General features: G+C 41.0%; 1 protein-coding gene across 7 annotated transcripts in view; it reads right to left on the reverse strand.

Moving 5' to 3' along the window:
* vps13b (vacuolar protein sorting 13 homolog B) overlaps window positions 1-14,438 on the reverse strand; it is a 220,605-nt gene extending 206,167 nt beyond the window's left edge. For all 7 annotated transcript variants that reach the window (XR_014123789.1, XM_081714207.1, XM_035525873.2 and 4 more), the window contains exons 1-3: window positions 14,305-14,438; window positions 12,400-12,564; window positions 10,731-10,874 (exon numbers count right to left, since the gene is read on the reverse strand). Coding sequence is in view for 6 of the 7 variants with exons in the window: in XM_081714207.1 (XP_081570333.1) it covers window positions 10,731-10,874; window positions 12,400-12,546 (291 nt within the window). In the remaining variant the exon portion in view is untranslated. The remainder of the gene's footprint in view (window positions 1-10,730; window positions 10,875-12,399; window positions 12,565-14,304) is intronic.
* Window positions 14,439-16,909: the final 2,471 nt, after the last annotated feature.

Consider the following 16,909-nt stretch of genomic DNA (forward strand, 5'->3'; position numbering starts at 1 on the left):
GCGCGCATGTTTGTATGAGAGTGAAGGACTCTTGTGGGTCTGGTTGAGATAAGGCTGCTCAGATTTCACTGTTTATTTTCTCTTAGCACGGCAATTGTGTGGCATACAGATTGAGCCATACGCACACACAGTCACTAAAATTGCATGAAAGCACACACACACACACACACACAGACAGACACACACAGACACACACACACACACACACAGACACACACACACACACACACACACACACACACACACAGCTCCAGGGTCAGGCAGAGAAGTGAGAGACCAGTGGGGCAAGGCCAACTTCTGCACTCCCAACGTGGATAAAATGAGGACTTTTTAATGGAAGATCAGCAGCAGCAGCTGCTGCCATGTTTAAGAGAGGTTTGGATGGAGGGCTGTTTCTCCCACTTCCACCTCAGACATCCAGTGAATCCCACAACATCTCATTCCTGGCTGACTCACTTGGTTTAAGAGCATGCACGTGATGCACAGTCACATCCTGGATTCTGAGCGGGGATTCCGACACTGGATCGCTTTCAAAACCAGGCACTTGCGCTGCTCAAAACCATTTTTCCCTTCTCAATAACAAGAAATAATGTGCAGCCTTACACAAACACACACACACACACACGCACGCAGCTGGACCGCAGCAGATTAATCTGGTAAACAGTGAAAGCTGCTGGTAATGGATGATGTTACAGATTAAAGGTCATTACTGCAGAACACTGCATAAACACTCCAAGCCCAATTTAAGCTTTAGAAGAAAATAAAGAGCAGGTGGTTCACATATCAATCTCTTACACTCCTAATACTTACAGTTCTAAACATATCAGTCTCTTACATTCCCAATACCTACAGTTCTAAACATATTAGTCTCTTACACTCTTAATAATTACAGTTTTAAACATTTCAGTCTTTTACACTCTTAATAATTACAATTCTAAACACGTCAGTCTCTTACACTCCTAATACTTACAGTTCTAAACATATCAGTCTCTTACACTCCTAATACCTACAGTTCTAAACATATTAGTCTCTTACACTCTTAATAATTACAGTTTTAAACATTTCAGTCTTTTACACTCTTAATAATTACAATTCTAAACACGTCAGTCTCTTACACTCCTAATACTTAGTTTTAAACATATCAGTCTCTTACACTCTTAATAATTACAGTTTTAAACATTTCAGTCTTTTACACTCTTAATAATCACAGTTCTAAACATGTCAGTCTCGTACACTCTTAATACAGTTCTAGTCTTACAGACTCATAAGGCACTAGTGCAATTCTAGCTATATTCTTTATCCACCAAAAAATTACCAGCAAACCAGACCTGCTCCCTAACATTAAACACACTTTAAACTAACTTTAGTGGATAACTTCTATGATGCATCAAAATGGTATCTTAGCCTGTATATCTAAGCTTGTATGGGGTTTGTTAAATTCATGTTCATCAACAGTTTTTTGTATTAATTATCTGCCAGAGAAATACCAAATGTGAAATCCATATCGCCCAGTACACTCTAGAAATGGCCTTACCACTGGATAGCTGCATTCTGCTCGCTTGTATTCCCTACATACTAATGACCTATAGTGGGTGAAGTATGGAGGGGATACATACTTGATTGAGTCCCTTCATGGGGAATGCCCAGATGTGCCATCACACAGAAGATGACATATTTTGCATGTAAAACAAATTTCTGGTGGATGTTGACCAAACAGCTTCATGTAGCCAAGATTTACTGCATGATAAACATTAACGAACTAGGTAAAAGTCAGTAAGATAAATTCAATTTTCAGCTGATTTGGCATCTTTTCTGTACAGGACACTTCCACATCAATGACAGCTGAAATCTGTGCAATATTACACACTAGGGAGCTCTAACATATTCGTGTTTGTTTGATGCTGTCCAGAAATGAGACAACAGGCTCAACTCATCTTGACGAGACATGCAATGACTGATGGGTAAACCTTCATGTCAGTTTCCTGCACAGTGAAAAACTGTTTATATTCACTACTCCCCGTGCAGTTTGAGACTCCCTTCCAACTGAACATTTTCACTCCCTACAGTTTGGAATCTCCCTTAACATCACCGAATTCCTCATGTAATCCTCTTTTAGGGTGACTGGACTGTACCTCTGGAGAACCACGTTGATTTAGGATCACAGATTGCGGAAGGGCACACCGCAGGTGCAGGGCCTTTAAAGAGTTCCAAAAACCTTCTGGCCTTTGCCCAGTTAAAATTACTGTGGATTTTCCACCGGAAAAATAAATCAATCAATCAATGTCTGCTGGATTTTACAGATGCTATTGTTGCTTCCAGTGCCTCAGACTTGGTCTATTTTATGAAAGTGAGAGCTATTCTACAAATTATCCCCAAGCCCCAGTATTGTTCTGCAGTTTGGATGAGAAGTAATTTAAAGCCTTCCCTCTTTTCTGCAGTTGTAGTTTGTTAGCTAGCTAGCAGCATTGATCAAAAGTTCCCTGGCAGTCTACGATCGCTATTATGATCGCTGAGCTCGTATCAGCACAATCGCATTTTACTTTTACTGACTTTTGGTTGGCGTCGGAGCAACATTCCTCCGCCATGTTTTCACAAACATGCATGGAGCGCTGCACTGGGAACATTATGGGACCACATTCACAGAGGATTACATGTGTCATTTTCCCTTTAAATTTGGCCAAAATAAGGTACCTTAGGAGGCAGCTGCCTCTGAATGGGGCAACCGTTTATCTCAGGACTGTTCAAACGCAGCTCCAGATGATTTACAGCCTTCATATTTCTTGAGATTTATTCCTCTCCTGAAAAGTAACTCAGCCGGGACCTCTCAATGTTTCAAGTGCTTGGCTGTCTGCCGCAAACACATGCACAGTGATAAATCTAAACCTGGCCAGCAGAAATAGTCTTTAACTACTGTTATGGAAGGAGTTAACTAGGATTTAATTTCTTAATTGTTGAAATTTTGTCAGGATATTCAAACCTGTGTGTGTGTGTCTGTGGATATATGTATATATGTATGAGTAACTGCAGTGTACTGTAGTAAGAGATGTAGAGATTGAGATGTAGAGAAAATTGTAGTAAAGAATGTTTCGTAAAGAATATAGCGCAGCAGAGGTCATAAACGGAGGAGAGTGTTTCTTCCCATCTTAGCAAGTAAAGCCAGCAGAGAGTCTCCTAGTGTTTATGACACAGTAGCCATGCAGGGCTTAGCGTGTGGCTAACCTCAAAACAGTCACTCCTGCCAAACTCAGCGGAGTAGTGGAAGAGACAGAGCAAGACCGGGCGCAAAGAGCCGGTACTGTTCAACGTCTGTAGTGTTTCACCAGCAGCATTTCACGCAGAACAGCTAAAGAAGACACCTTCCCACACACCCTCTCCCTGCTACACACACCTCCCCCCACCCACACCTTCCAATCCATTCTGTGTACTGTCCTGAGAATTGCATGAACCACATTTTCCAAATATTAAATATGCATAACAAAGTAACGAAATAACACATACTACTGACTGACTGGTTGAAGTCGTGTGGTTTTTTTATTGGCTGTGCACTCACAGGGGCACTTTCACTGCAGAAGGCTCTGCATGATCTGGCCTGCAGGAGTGCCTTTAGTCAGCACTGACACACCAGACAGCGACAATGTCTGATGTGTGGCTCAGATTGGGTGGTGAAGAGAGGAATCTTTTTTTTTTTTTTTTTAAGTGCAAGAGAATGTGTGAAGCGGAGAGGACTGGACTGAATGAAACAGAGTGCCTGATTTAGATCTGACGCTGTACTTCTTCAGATGTCTCCATCATCCAACCGCAGGCTAGCCTCACGTACGCACAGACAGACACATGCGCATACTCTCACACACACACACACGCCTAAGATGTGAAGTATTCTAGCTGCCCTGGCACAGCAGCTAATAACTGCAATGTGTTACAATAAAGCACTACTCACTTACACTTACACAGACAGACACACACACACACACACACACACACACACACACATCATCAGAGCTGTGGAAAACTATGAACCCAACCCAAAACCACAGCAATTTTAAGAAAGCCCTCGTTAATTTCTAATTCTTAATGTTAAACATTCCTGGAGTGGAGAGACGCAGTAGGCTTGCCTTTCCACTACCAGTCTCACCCCTCTCAACTTTAGCACACAGACTATTGAGGGTATGGAATGACATCAAACACCCATACAAGTATCCATTCTGTTGATTTATTTATTTACTTTAAATAATAAAGTGCGGTGAATATGGAGGATGGATTTTTTTTGTGTTTGGAGGGGAAAAAAAGCCGCACGTGAATTTTTGCTGTGTATCGGGAGTTGTGCTTTATCATTATGCTGGCGTGCATTTATGAATGTCTCAGGATGAGAATCATGTTGGCGGAGTTAATTTCATATGACGGGGAAAATATTTATGACTCTTAGGGAGCTCAGATTTAAACTCTTAGGGAGCTCAGATATTGAAGAAAAAATGTAAAAGCATCTTCTGTTATAACAGAAACAGAAGTGTGTGTATTTCTTACCCAATCTGAAGCAGCTCTGTTTGTAGGCATCAAGACAAATTCCCCAGACACCAAACAAAGGGCTGTGCCATGTTTACGCTTCAAAAAAACTACCACCACACACACGCACACACACTATATATGTTTACATGTGTGTGTTTTTATATATATATATATATATATATATATATATATATATATATATACATATACACATACATACATACATACATACATATACATACATACATACACATATGTATATGTATACATATACATACACATATATACATATAAACATATATATACCCATATATATATATACATACATACATACACTCATATATATATATATACATATATATATACATAAACATATATATACATATATACACACATATATATATATACATATATACACACATATACATATATATACACACACATACATACATACACACACTGTGTGTGTGTGTATATATATATATATATATATATATATATATATATATATATATATATATATATATACACACACTGTGTGTGTGTATATATATATATATATATATATATATATATACACACACTGTGTGTGTGTATATATATATATATATATATATATATATATATATACACACTGTGTGTGTGTATATATATATATATATATATATATATATATATACACACACACACATATACATACATATATATATACACACAAATATACATATATATATACACACATCGGTGTGTATATATACACACTATATATATATATATATATATATACACACACACACACACACACACACACACACACACACACACACACACACACACACACACATACGCACACACAAAGCCATTATATATACACACATAGCCATCATCATTTTTACATTTTTAGTATCCATTTCAGCTCTCAGCTGCAAATAATAACTAAATATTTGTGAAAGTTTTAAGCAATTAGGCACTAATTATAACACATGTATATTATAATTCATGTATATTCATGTTGGTCACTTGAAGCAGCAATGTGATTAACATCAGGCGGGCGATATCATTCACGAAGCATACAATGTATATTGTCTCTCCAGTTAAATACACGCCTTCAAAATTCATTCTCTCTCTCTTTCGCCAACACGCGGGATAATTACTGACAACATTCCCCTTCGACGGCTCTCGCTCATAAGAATAAAGCTTGTTTAGGTTTTAGCAAATATGCGTGCGCGCGTGTCTGTGTGTGTGCGCTCGTGCGTGCGTGCTGTTCCGACGCATCGCCAAAACGCTGCAATTAAAAAAATTTCAAATAATACAAAAAAATTTATAAATAAAGGGCTGACTATAGGTGTGACCGAAAATGTTCAGTGCAAGTACTAAGCACAGATATTAGATAAGAAACTTGCCAGCATATCCGCTCAATCCCACAGCACAGGTAGAAATGTGAACAAGGCACAGTTTAAGCATCCACTGGCCACACTACGGCCTGGGTTTAGTAAGTCAAACATCTCTGTTTTCCAGACACAAATGAAGCCTACTAGGATTATGGAAATGAAGGATCATCATTAGTATTGTTAGTGCTAATACAGGATTGGGTCTGATGATCCCATCCGCGCTTAATGTACAATTCAGTCCTAATTACATGTAATAATGCTACACTCAACATATGTTTAATGTTAAGCATGATACTTTTATGGATTTATTGTCGGATCTGTTGAAAACAAATCATCCTTGACGTGTCAAGTAGCTCCATTGTTTCAGAATCAGCTTTTCAAAAATACAAAAGAGCAACAGCTAGAAATACTCTGGAATCCTGCCCGTTTAAACCCACTGAAACTCTAATGGGACCACTCCGCCAATATGTATTCAGTCTAACCTGCAAAGTCAAGCCAACAAAACTCTTATTAGTCGAGAACTAAGATGAGCATTTGGAAAACTGAATCTAAGTGTAATGTCTTCTGAGCTGAGTTCAGTTCTCGTCATGATGAGTTCTCTAAACTAAGTTTAGTTACTAAGTTTAGGCAGGTTCCGGCAGTAACGTCTGTGCTCTCTACACTCAGAATTACACTAGTGGTGTATGATGGTGGAGCGCTGAACTGGGCTTGGGCTGGGGAAGGGCGTGACTGTGGGGGTCTGAGGTAGAGACCACCCACATACCACAGCAACAGCACAGAACACCACTACAGCAATTACACACCAACATTCTTCTCTACACCATGGATTTATGAACATGAAGCATACTCCGCAACCAACCAAAAACATCAACCAAACATCAAAAAAGCATCAACCAACCAAACTCATTAACAAAATTAAAATTGATTTTTGAAATGAAAATTTAAAAAAGACTAATAACTTGCATGATTAACAGATGTATAGAATTTCTCAATTTCTCAAAAGTATAGTTCAAGGATTTTCACCAGGATTAAATCACAAAATGGCAGTTTCCCTTCTTCCTCTACTTCTCCCCCTCCCTACTGGTGATGCTGAGCTGTGTGTGTGTGTGTGTGTGTGTGTGTACTGGTGGGAAGTGTGTGAGTTTGTTAGACAGCGGAATTAGGAGCATCATGGCAGCAGTATTGATCAGAACTGAGTCAGCACCGTCAGGAAGCACTTTTAACTCCACACAGCATTCCTGTATCTGTAGCCACAGAACCCTCAGCCTCCGCTTAGCTTCCTGGATTACAGCCACAAAACCACAGTGACTCATCACTGATTTTCTCACTCTCACACACACACACACACACACACACACACACACACACACACACACACACAAACGCCATTTGAGGGAATCTCTTATTTACCCAAAAATAATTAAACAGCCCAATAACATCTGCAAATACTGCAGGCCCCCACACACTTCATACAAACAAACTCAATATCATAGTCAATCACAACAACTGCCCTGCCTCCTACTTTACTGAACAGTTTGTGAAAACACTGTGTGTGTGTGTGTGTGTGTGTGTGTGTGTGTGTGTGTGTGTGTGTGTGTGTGTGTGTGTGTGTGTCAGTTTGGGGAGGGGGGGCAGGGAGTGAGTGTGTCTTAGTTCAGCAGAGTGACAGGCAGTTTAGAGTTCAGAGGTCAGCAGTGGGAGGGGCTGTCTGACAGGTTCACCTCAGGGCAAGGACGAAAGTAAACATGTCACACTATGGAGCTGTTAGTAAAGCACACACTATTCACACCTTACACTTTGGGCAAGCACGGCCTTCAGGACTGGAAAGCACTCGTCCTCGGACCCCACCCTCCTCTCCCACATTTCTACCCACACTCCCTACCTTCGTCTTGTACTGGACCGTGGATTCTCTGTAAGCTATTTGGTCTGGGCATGCAAGCGAATCAAAGAGCAGATTTCCGGCAGCATAAAGACCCAGATTATCCAGTTTGTGCTGATCTGATTACACATGTCCAGCGGCTGTTTTTTCTTCATCCACTTAACGGAGGTCTGCACACAGGATGCAGGTTTTTCCTTATTCTACATGTAAACCTCCTGCACACGCACGCATGCAGAAAGCGTGCATGCACGCACGTGCAGGCGCACAACACAAGAGAGGGAGCTGGAGAGATCGCGTTGCCACAGTAACCTGCTAAACGATGTGTCAGCTAAGAGCTTGGACAGTGTGTGTGTGGGAGGATGCGTGTACGTATACAAGGGGTTTGCTAATGAACTGAATAAAGCTGTTACTGTTGTAGCAAAGCCTGTTTGGACGCTCATTCTCACCACTGTAATTAGCTTTACAGTTTGAAAGCTGTAAATGACATGATCTGGTCTAGTTAATATTCGTGTTCTCTCTTTCGCCCCCACTCACGTGCACGCTCTTGCGCTCACACACGATGCCAAGTCTCAGAAACCCCCTAATCAATCCTCCACAGATTCCCAATGAACTTCAAAAGGTCTGCGGATGTTTTTACAGGAATACAGTCAGCTGCTCACTGTAACTGCAAAAACAAACCAGATCAATTATCTCATTAATCATTTCCACACATACCATTCGAGGCTGCGTGGAGGGCCGAAAAAACTTACAGCAAACCTTGGCCTGCTAAGGCAACCATGAAAGACTTGAAACTATAAAGGCATTCCACATTACACACGTAATGTGCCACATACACTTTCAGCTAAAGAGATCCTCAGCTCACTTCGAAGCGTTTGCAGAGTTTACTTCTATGAGCTGAAATTTCCAGCACACCACATGCTCTGTCCGACACCTGCGGCATCAGAGCCACACAAAACGTTAAAATGGGTTTAGCTGTAACACGGGGGCCAATGAGCGCAAAGCGGGTTGAAGGGACACCAGAAGCGAGAGAGAGAATGCGAGCGAGCGAATGACAGAGAGAGGAAGTGAGAAGGAGGGGAGAGAGAGAGTGCATGACAGAGAGCGAGCGAGCGAGCGAACGCATGAGCGGGAGAGAAGGAACATGGCAGAGGGAAAGAGAGTCAGAGAGAGTGGGAGAAGAGAGAGAGAATGAGAGAGATGGAGAGAGGGAGAGAGAGTTCATTTCTTTCCTCCAGCTATGGCTTCTGCTGCCTTTTTCGGTTCCTGGCTCGGCTCCAGACTTGGTCTCTCAGGAGTCGGCATACCAGTGCATAATTTGCCCAAACGTCATTTGCAATTTTCCAAAGGTTCCAGCTAAATTAGGAGCCTTTGTGAAAAAAAAAAAAACATCTGTAACAAATACTTGTTTGGAAATTACACAAGTTCAGAGGAGCAGAGCCCTCTGACCCCCAAGCTATAAGGTGTGCGCGCGCACGCACGCACACACACACACACACACACACACACACACACACACACACACACACGTGCACACCACACACAGCCACATTAAAGTGTCAGCCCACTGGAACATGATCACTCTAGCAGTAGCTGCTGCACAGGACGATATCCAGCCTTGGCACTCAGGCTCATGTGTTACAAATCTATACTGCTGCAGTCTATATAATCAACTCTAATTGACTTCCCTTCAGACAGGCTTCTGCACAACCATATGAGGCCTGTGCCTGTTGCAGAGCTCACATGGGCACTGCAGCACAAGTGGGGCAGGTAACTGCACGCTGCTTCTGCACAAATAAATCTCCCCTGCTCCCCCCCTCCGACCACCTCACGTTCTCCATTTCCTAATGGCCAAATATTTATGGCTGGGCCCATGTAGAATAATCTAACTGTTTGAACGAGGGAAGTGGTGTCAGGGTGCTGGGCCCGTGTGCATTCGGGGGGAGAGGGGGCCATAACGCGGGCTCCGACGCTTCTTTGGCACAGAAAACATGCCAAGTGCACACGGGCCAGATGAGAACCGCGCACCCATCTGCGGGGCCCTCCAAAGCTGTGCCTCCTGGCCCCGGTTCAGGCCTTCACTAAGAACTGGCCCTGGTGCTCCTGAGAAAGAGTGCAGTCCATTAATGGCAGCGATTGGCTTTGCCCTACAGATTCCAGCTGTTCGAACAAAGCAGTTCTGATTTCAGAGAGAAACCCGAAGAGAACTCTAAGCATTTGACTGTGGTAGCGACAACGAGAAGAGCCTTTGATCTTTGGGTTCTGAAAGGAGCTGCGCTTTCAGCGGACGCCAGTGTCTGTCTTTCCTCTTGCTCCCTATAGCTTTTGAGCGCATAAATCAAACTGCTGAGTGCATAATTCTGCAGCTGATTTAAAGAGGTCTGATTGAGGTTTGATTTGTTTGTTCAGTTTGGGTATTTTTCTGATGTTGATGATCAGAACTACTGTAGTAATGAAGGCACGGCTATGTATGTCCAACTCCACAAACAAGCGCAGTACAGACACCATGGAGGCCCTCTCCTCCTTTCTCCTCTTACACACACACACACACACACACACACACACACACACACACACACACACACACACACACATACTCATTTAATCATCTTATGTACCCCTGCACCCAAAATGTTCACATTTGTGTTTGAGGGTCCTTGTAAATCAGGTCTTTTGCAGACGTGATCTACACTGATGACATTCCATTCTAAACAGACGTTTTCACCATTTAACCAGATTTAGGACCATTGCTTTTTGGAAGAGAGGAACATATAAAGGAATGCTCCCTCTGCCATTTCACAAAGATCGATTAGTTGGTCATTTATCATTATCTTTCAGGTAATGGAAATTTACAGGCAAGCTAAATGGAAGAAGGGGAAATGGATATGCTGTGATATTTGTTTGCATTGTTGGGTGGGTGGGTGCGTTTGTGTGTGTGTTTGACAGTCTACGTTACTGACCTGAGCTCCGTCCTTCAGCTTGAGGATGCACTCCATGGTGTTGATCGTGATGACCACGGGCTCCGAGCTCAGCTTGGTCCACGGAACATGGATACGCAGCTCATGGATATGACCACTCAGGAATGTGAAGGGAAGCTTTAGCTCCTGCACCACACACATGAATTCAAAGAAACACACACACACACACATACAAAATGGGCCATAAGTCATAGCTTTGTGCTGTGAATAAGAGTAAAAGATAAAAGGCGAGACACTAGCTGAGAGAAAGAACGCTGTTTCTCATTACAATAAAGGCCTGGTAAAATGAATCATAGTGTGGTGGATTTGTGCTGGTTGAGAGAGCATGAGGAGAGTAATTTATGTAGCTGGCTGTGAGCTGCTTTGGGATGAGAACTTGCTCTCAGAGAGACAAACTCCACACACACTGCTGCAGGTCCCACCCCAGACCTGCCAAACACTCCTAATCAGACTCCACATATACTTCTCCAGGTCCCACACCAGACCCTCCCAAACACTCCTAATCAGACTCCACACACACTGCTGCAGGTCCCACACCAGACCTGCCAAATGCTCCTAATCAGACTCCATGCACACACTGTTGCAGGTACCAGACCAGACCCTGCCAAATGCTCCCAATCATACCCGCACGGAAGGAAGCACTCGCTTTAATTTATAGCTCATCTGTTCAAGAGTCCAAACTATTTCACTTAAACTCCTCTTACGAGAATTCCTAATGATCCCTACGCAGATTAAACATAGCATCCTCTCTGCAGGCTATAAAGACGCGCTCTGACGTTTTTGCAAAATTTTTGTCATGATTTCAGGATCGCATTAGTAGCAGACTTCTAAACAAGAGCTTTACTCTCAGTGTGGGAGGATAAAAGCTGCTTTCAATAAGCAGTTCTGTTGCTGTGTGTGCGGGTGTGTGTGCGCACGCATGTATGGATATGCGTATATGTGCATATGTGTGTGTCTCAGAGCTCTAAGAGCAGTTTCGGCCACTCTTGGGAAGCAAAACATTCTCACAACATGGCAGAGTGATTGGTTCCAGATATTACAAATGCAAAAGCCACTGTACCCCAAATAACAAAGCAAAGCAAATATTCTAGCAAATCCATCTAAGTAGGCCTCATGTCATCTGACAGATAGAGAGCAGAGGAGGAATCTGACTGTGGTTTGAGATGAAACACTGCTCCCAGTGCAGACGGGAGATTCTGTGATCCTTGACAATACACGCACAAAAAGCAGAACGCTTTCTGCTCCTCAGACCAAAACCAACACTTCAACTCAATTCTCCTAAAACATTGATGGGCTTGAAGACTGGGGGGGACAAAGTACATCAAACAGCTAAAAAAGCTCCATGATGCACTGACATCTCGTAGCTGGAGCTGCCGCATTTTAGGCCTGAAGTAGACGCAGCACAAAGCCTGTCACAAAATAGAATTAGACACCAAAAACTCTAGAGTTACAGAGGCATAAAGACAAACAGCAGACTTCACAGTGAGAGAGTGATGATATACCTTTCAGTGTCAATCTGGACTCTGTGTGGACTATATACAGCTTAGACAAGAGTTTAGGAAGCGTGCTGTAGCTTTAGCTACCAGGCCTAGTCTACAAAACATTACTCCAGAACAGAAGTCATGATGAATCTTTGGGGTTCAAGTCTCACCTGCTCCAGAACGTCCAGTTTGAGGTCCAGCTTGCTGAGCACCACATCCCCACCCCACAGTGAGAGCTGCAGGTCAGAGGGCTTCAGGTTCTTAATGTAGCGGTTAACATAGCTCATCAATAGCGGAGTGACATAAGACTCCAGCATCCTGAGTGCTCCTTAGCCCTACACAGACACACACAGACGAAACAAGAGTGTAATTGGACACTCACTGATGTTTGAACATCCCTACTTTATCTAAATAGCAGGTGAACATACAGAATGGTTTATCATTCAGTACTATGTGCATTATATGGTAATACGTGGCTTCAAGATAAAGTCAAAACTACACATCTTAAACAGCTTAACTAAAATAAAATATGACTAAATAATGACAAACATTCAAGAAGACAGAATGCACAACCTGTGTTATAAACCACTAAAGGTACTGTAGCTGGCAACCCCTTAAAGGCAGTCAGCTAAAGTAACCTACGACCATAAGAAAACCCTTTGTAATCATCCAGATGTCCGCATGAATTTATCTTCATCTGAGTCATAATATATATTCAATTCTTAACAAAGACAACATTTTTCATTGCCATCAACACTCAACAAATGGTTTAGATACACCAAAGACATACACAAACTATATGTGAACATCAAGGACTGTGTCTTGACCACCTTAACATTTGACAGCACTATTAAAGTCAAACGCTGAATAGTACACACCAATGTCAAACCCTCATCCCAGATTCAGGGCAGAGGGGGCATAGTAGCTGTTCTGGGCCTGGATGGGTTGCAATAATTGAGGGACCAAGAAATTAAATGTTGTATCAGGACATTTAGCAACAAAATGCTAGGTAATCTACCTGTGACCTAAAATGCAAAGGCAGAGTCATGCAATATGAGTAATTGTTGATTTCACAAGAGCTACTTAGACACAAGAGAGACCTCAGACCTACTGAAATATTGTGATGTGGTCTGAAGCAGACAACTCAAACAATAAATAATTTAACTTAAAAGTTTGTATTGAGAAAACGAGGAGACAATTACCACTACTCAGCAAAAAAACAACAACAAAAAAAATTTAGTTGTGATTTTTCCAACAATAACCTTGATGACAATCCAGGTCTCACTTTTTCTCACAACTGTAAATGGTCCTCTGGCCTGACTCAACAGATGTGAGATTAATAGGACGTTAACATAGATATTGGGCTTTGACATAGTGTAACACCTGCATGGTGAGTTAGACAAACAAGTTAGCTACTTACGAGAATAACACAATTGTAGTAGGATAGAATTATTCCAATTTACCAGTGCTCTCTAATCGCTTGTTAAAATTACTGACTTTCTCCAAGACACTGGCACTACAGTGAACAGCTTTCTGTGGCCTTGATTAATTCATATTAGCTAGATGATTAGAGTAACATTAATGTCTCGTGGAAATGTTATCCAAACATGTTTGTTCAAAGCAACAAATACTAACTAACCAGGAGAGCTAACCGCTAGCAAACTAAATAAAAGTCACCAAATAGGTTTGTGACAGCCGACGCCAATCTTATCTGTTTATACCTACTACCACGCCACCACGTCCCCCAAGCTACAATTTACTAAAAACGAAAACGTTTACAATTGTCTTCTTGTACCTTTACACATAAAGCAAATCCTGAACATGTAGCCAGCAAGCCAGCAGTAGCTATCTGATGCAGTTTGCCCTCCTGGCTTATTCGTCAAGTTGTATTAACGTTAGTTACATGAAATGAACGTTTGTGAAAAACTAATTTGGCTGAAAACGTAGCTTAGCCACCTAACGTAGCTAGCCACCTAGCTAAGAGCGCTTCCCCCATTTAGCTAACCAGTCAGCGAGACGTGCCGCTGCGCACAGAATGCACAATTATCCGCTGGTATGCGGTGTGTTTGTCTTACGTTATCACAGCCGAATTATCTCGACATTTAAGCTTCACTTTTTATTCATTGCTGCAACCGCTGCCACAGTCCAAACACACATATCCCAACTTCCGTATACGAAAGAATCACTTCCACAACACAACCGACGTCACTTCCCTTAAAACACACACACACACACACACACACACACACTGGAGTGTTAATGACGCAATCCTAATAGGTAAGAAACGTGAGCCACATGAAACATGAACCACTCTAAAAGCCATTCAGGAATATAATGTGGAAAAAAGCTGATAGCTTATAAGATATGCTTAAATTACTTGGCTATAACGTTATTTTGGGGGATCCACTCTGTACGAAGCAATTAAAAATATCCAGGAACAAGTTTTCTTCCTAAGTTTATATTTCGTTAAAAAATAATTCGAATTTATTATTTTTTCTTTAAAATAACCACAGAACCAGAACTTTATAAGGTATGAGGTTGTAAAAGCCAAAATGAGTGTGACTGGAGGAAAAACGCAGGACAAAATTTTGCTGAAGGCTATAGAAGAGGCTATAATGAAGTTGTTTTTAAGACTGGTTATTAGACAACAAAAAAAGCAAAATTTGCCATTTTCAGAATCCAGGATAATCGGGCTTTTCTGGCAAATGCGTAATTTACGTAATTTGACGGAATTACTATAGGCTACTATTTTGTTATATTTAAAAAAATAATAATAATAACTGTTTCGTGCAGACCAAAGATTCATTTCGAATATTTTAAAAAAAAATCAACAAAGAAACCTAAAAAAGGAAAGGTTTTGTTCACAATTTGTTCACAGACAGCACTAGGCCTAACCTAACATATCTATGTAGCCTAAAACGTTTAAATGGTGTAAAGTGGAGTTTGGAAGCCTGCGCAAAGGCTATTTGTGTAATTTTAATATGCACTTTCACTGAGATCGATTCTGATGGACGGTCCACGTGTGATTTCTCTGAAAATAGATGGCGTCACATCCGAAAAGGGAAGGTCGCTCAGGTTTGAACAAATAAATAGATAGATATCCTGTGCTATTCTCTTAAGACTATGCCTGGGGAGATTTGAGTAGTTTCATTGCGGGCCCTTTGTTGCGAAGCATTTAAAGGTTGATGCCATTCCAAGAGTGACTTGCTTTCTTTCCTAGAGCATACTTCAACCTATTTTTAGCAGACGTATTCCTTTTGTGTTCAGTTGCCTCATGCATTGCTCTTTTCACATAAGTTCGTTCTAAATATATCTCATGAAGTTATGACAGGCCCCAGTCTCATTAAATAGTCTGCATGCACATTAAATTATGTTCAATTGTGACTGACAGTTCGTGCAAACAGGCCCTGATAGAGATATTTTCCTGACGCGAATAAGTCTGACTTAATATTTTCTTCCGATAACCGTCCCCTCTTTAAAAATCAACAGCGGTCAAGAAGGTCATTAAACTCTGTCACAAGCTACGGACCGTTGTGTTGGGTTTCAGGCTTGACTTTGAAGTTCGTGTGCTTCATGTGTGCAGTGTGCACAAACGAATGCTCTGATCTTAACTGTAATTCGTATGTTTTTTTCTGTTATATTTTCTGTTATTTACTCAATTACAACTTCAATTTTAATAATATAATTTTATCTATTATTATTATTGCTGTTGTTGCTGCTTCTGCTGCTGCTGCTGTTGCGAGAATCCGATTTGTAAACTTTTCAATAATTTCATTAATTTTCAATAATTAATACAATAATATTAGTTGTTTCTTAGCAGACAGGTGCGGCATTTTGCGGTTAAATCGTTCTCTCCTGCCCGGTGGTTATTACCCTTAGGCGCACTGTAGCATTGTTATTATGACAGTGATATTTAGCGTCTCCCTCTGGGTTATACTTATTTAATTACCTGTTAATTAATTGTTTTGTTTAATTAATTTTAATTTTGTTTAATTAATTGTTTTGTTGCCACTGATTTAATTTCGAACAGCAAATTTAGTTGACCCATGCAATGTCGCATCGTTTTCCTGTCATCTAGCAGCGAGGGCGGAATGGGTCTGTACTGGAGGCTAATGTGCAAAAAAAAAATATTTTAAAGGGCTTTGCAAAAATCTTGATTCTCGCATAATTTAACCCTTATAAAACATATTCATAATAACATAAAGTTATCATGTGGAAAAAAAAGGTCTTTGACAATATTGAACGTATGTGGAAGCACTGAAGGTCTTCTAGGCTATGTGAAAATAAACCATATGGTTGGGAATGGTTAGAATGGGGTGTTTCGACATGGTCTGTCTTCCCGAATACCGCTTCGAGCGCGGTTTAACGCATGATTGAGTCAGTTTCCGAACATGTGCGACTGTTTATTGTGGATTTTAAGATGTGCATTTTGTGCACGATATCGATTTAAAGAAGCAACATATTAGGCTACGTCTTATCAAACTGATTACAAAACAAGCAATTAGTTTATATTAAAAAATTACGTTATTCTTCTTCTTCTTCTTCTTCTTCTTCTTCTTCTTATTATTATTATTATTATTATTATTATTATTAGTAGTAGTAGTAGTATTAATGTTAATGATATAAATGTTGTTATAATTATCGCGATGTATTTACATTTTCTACCTCCTAATTGGTAGC

Source organism: Electrophorus electricus, chromosome 1 (genome assembly GCF_041902795.1).
Source record: "Electrophorus electricus isolate QZ-2024a chromosome 1, ASM4190279v1, whole genome shotgun sequence".
NCBI lineage: Eukaryota > Metazoa > Chordata > Actinopteri > Gymnotiformes > Gymnotidae > Electrophorus > Electrophorus electricus.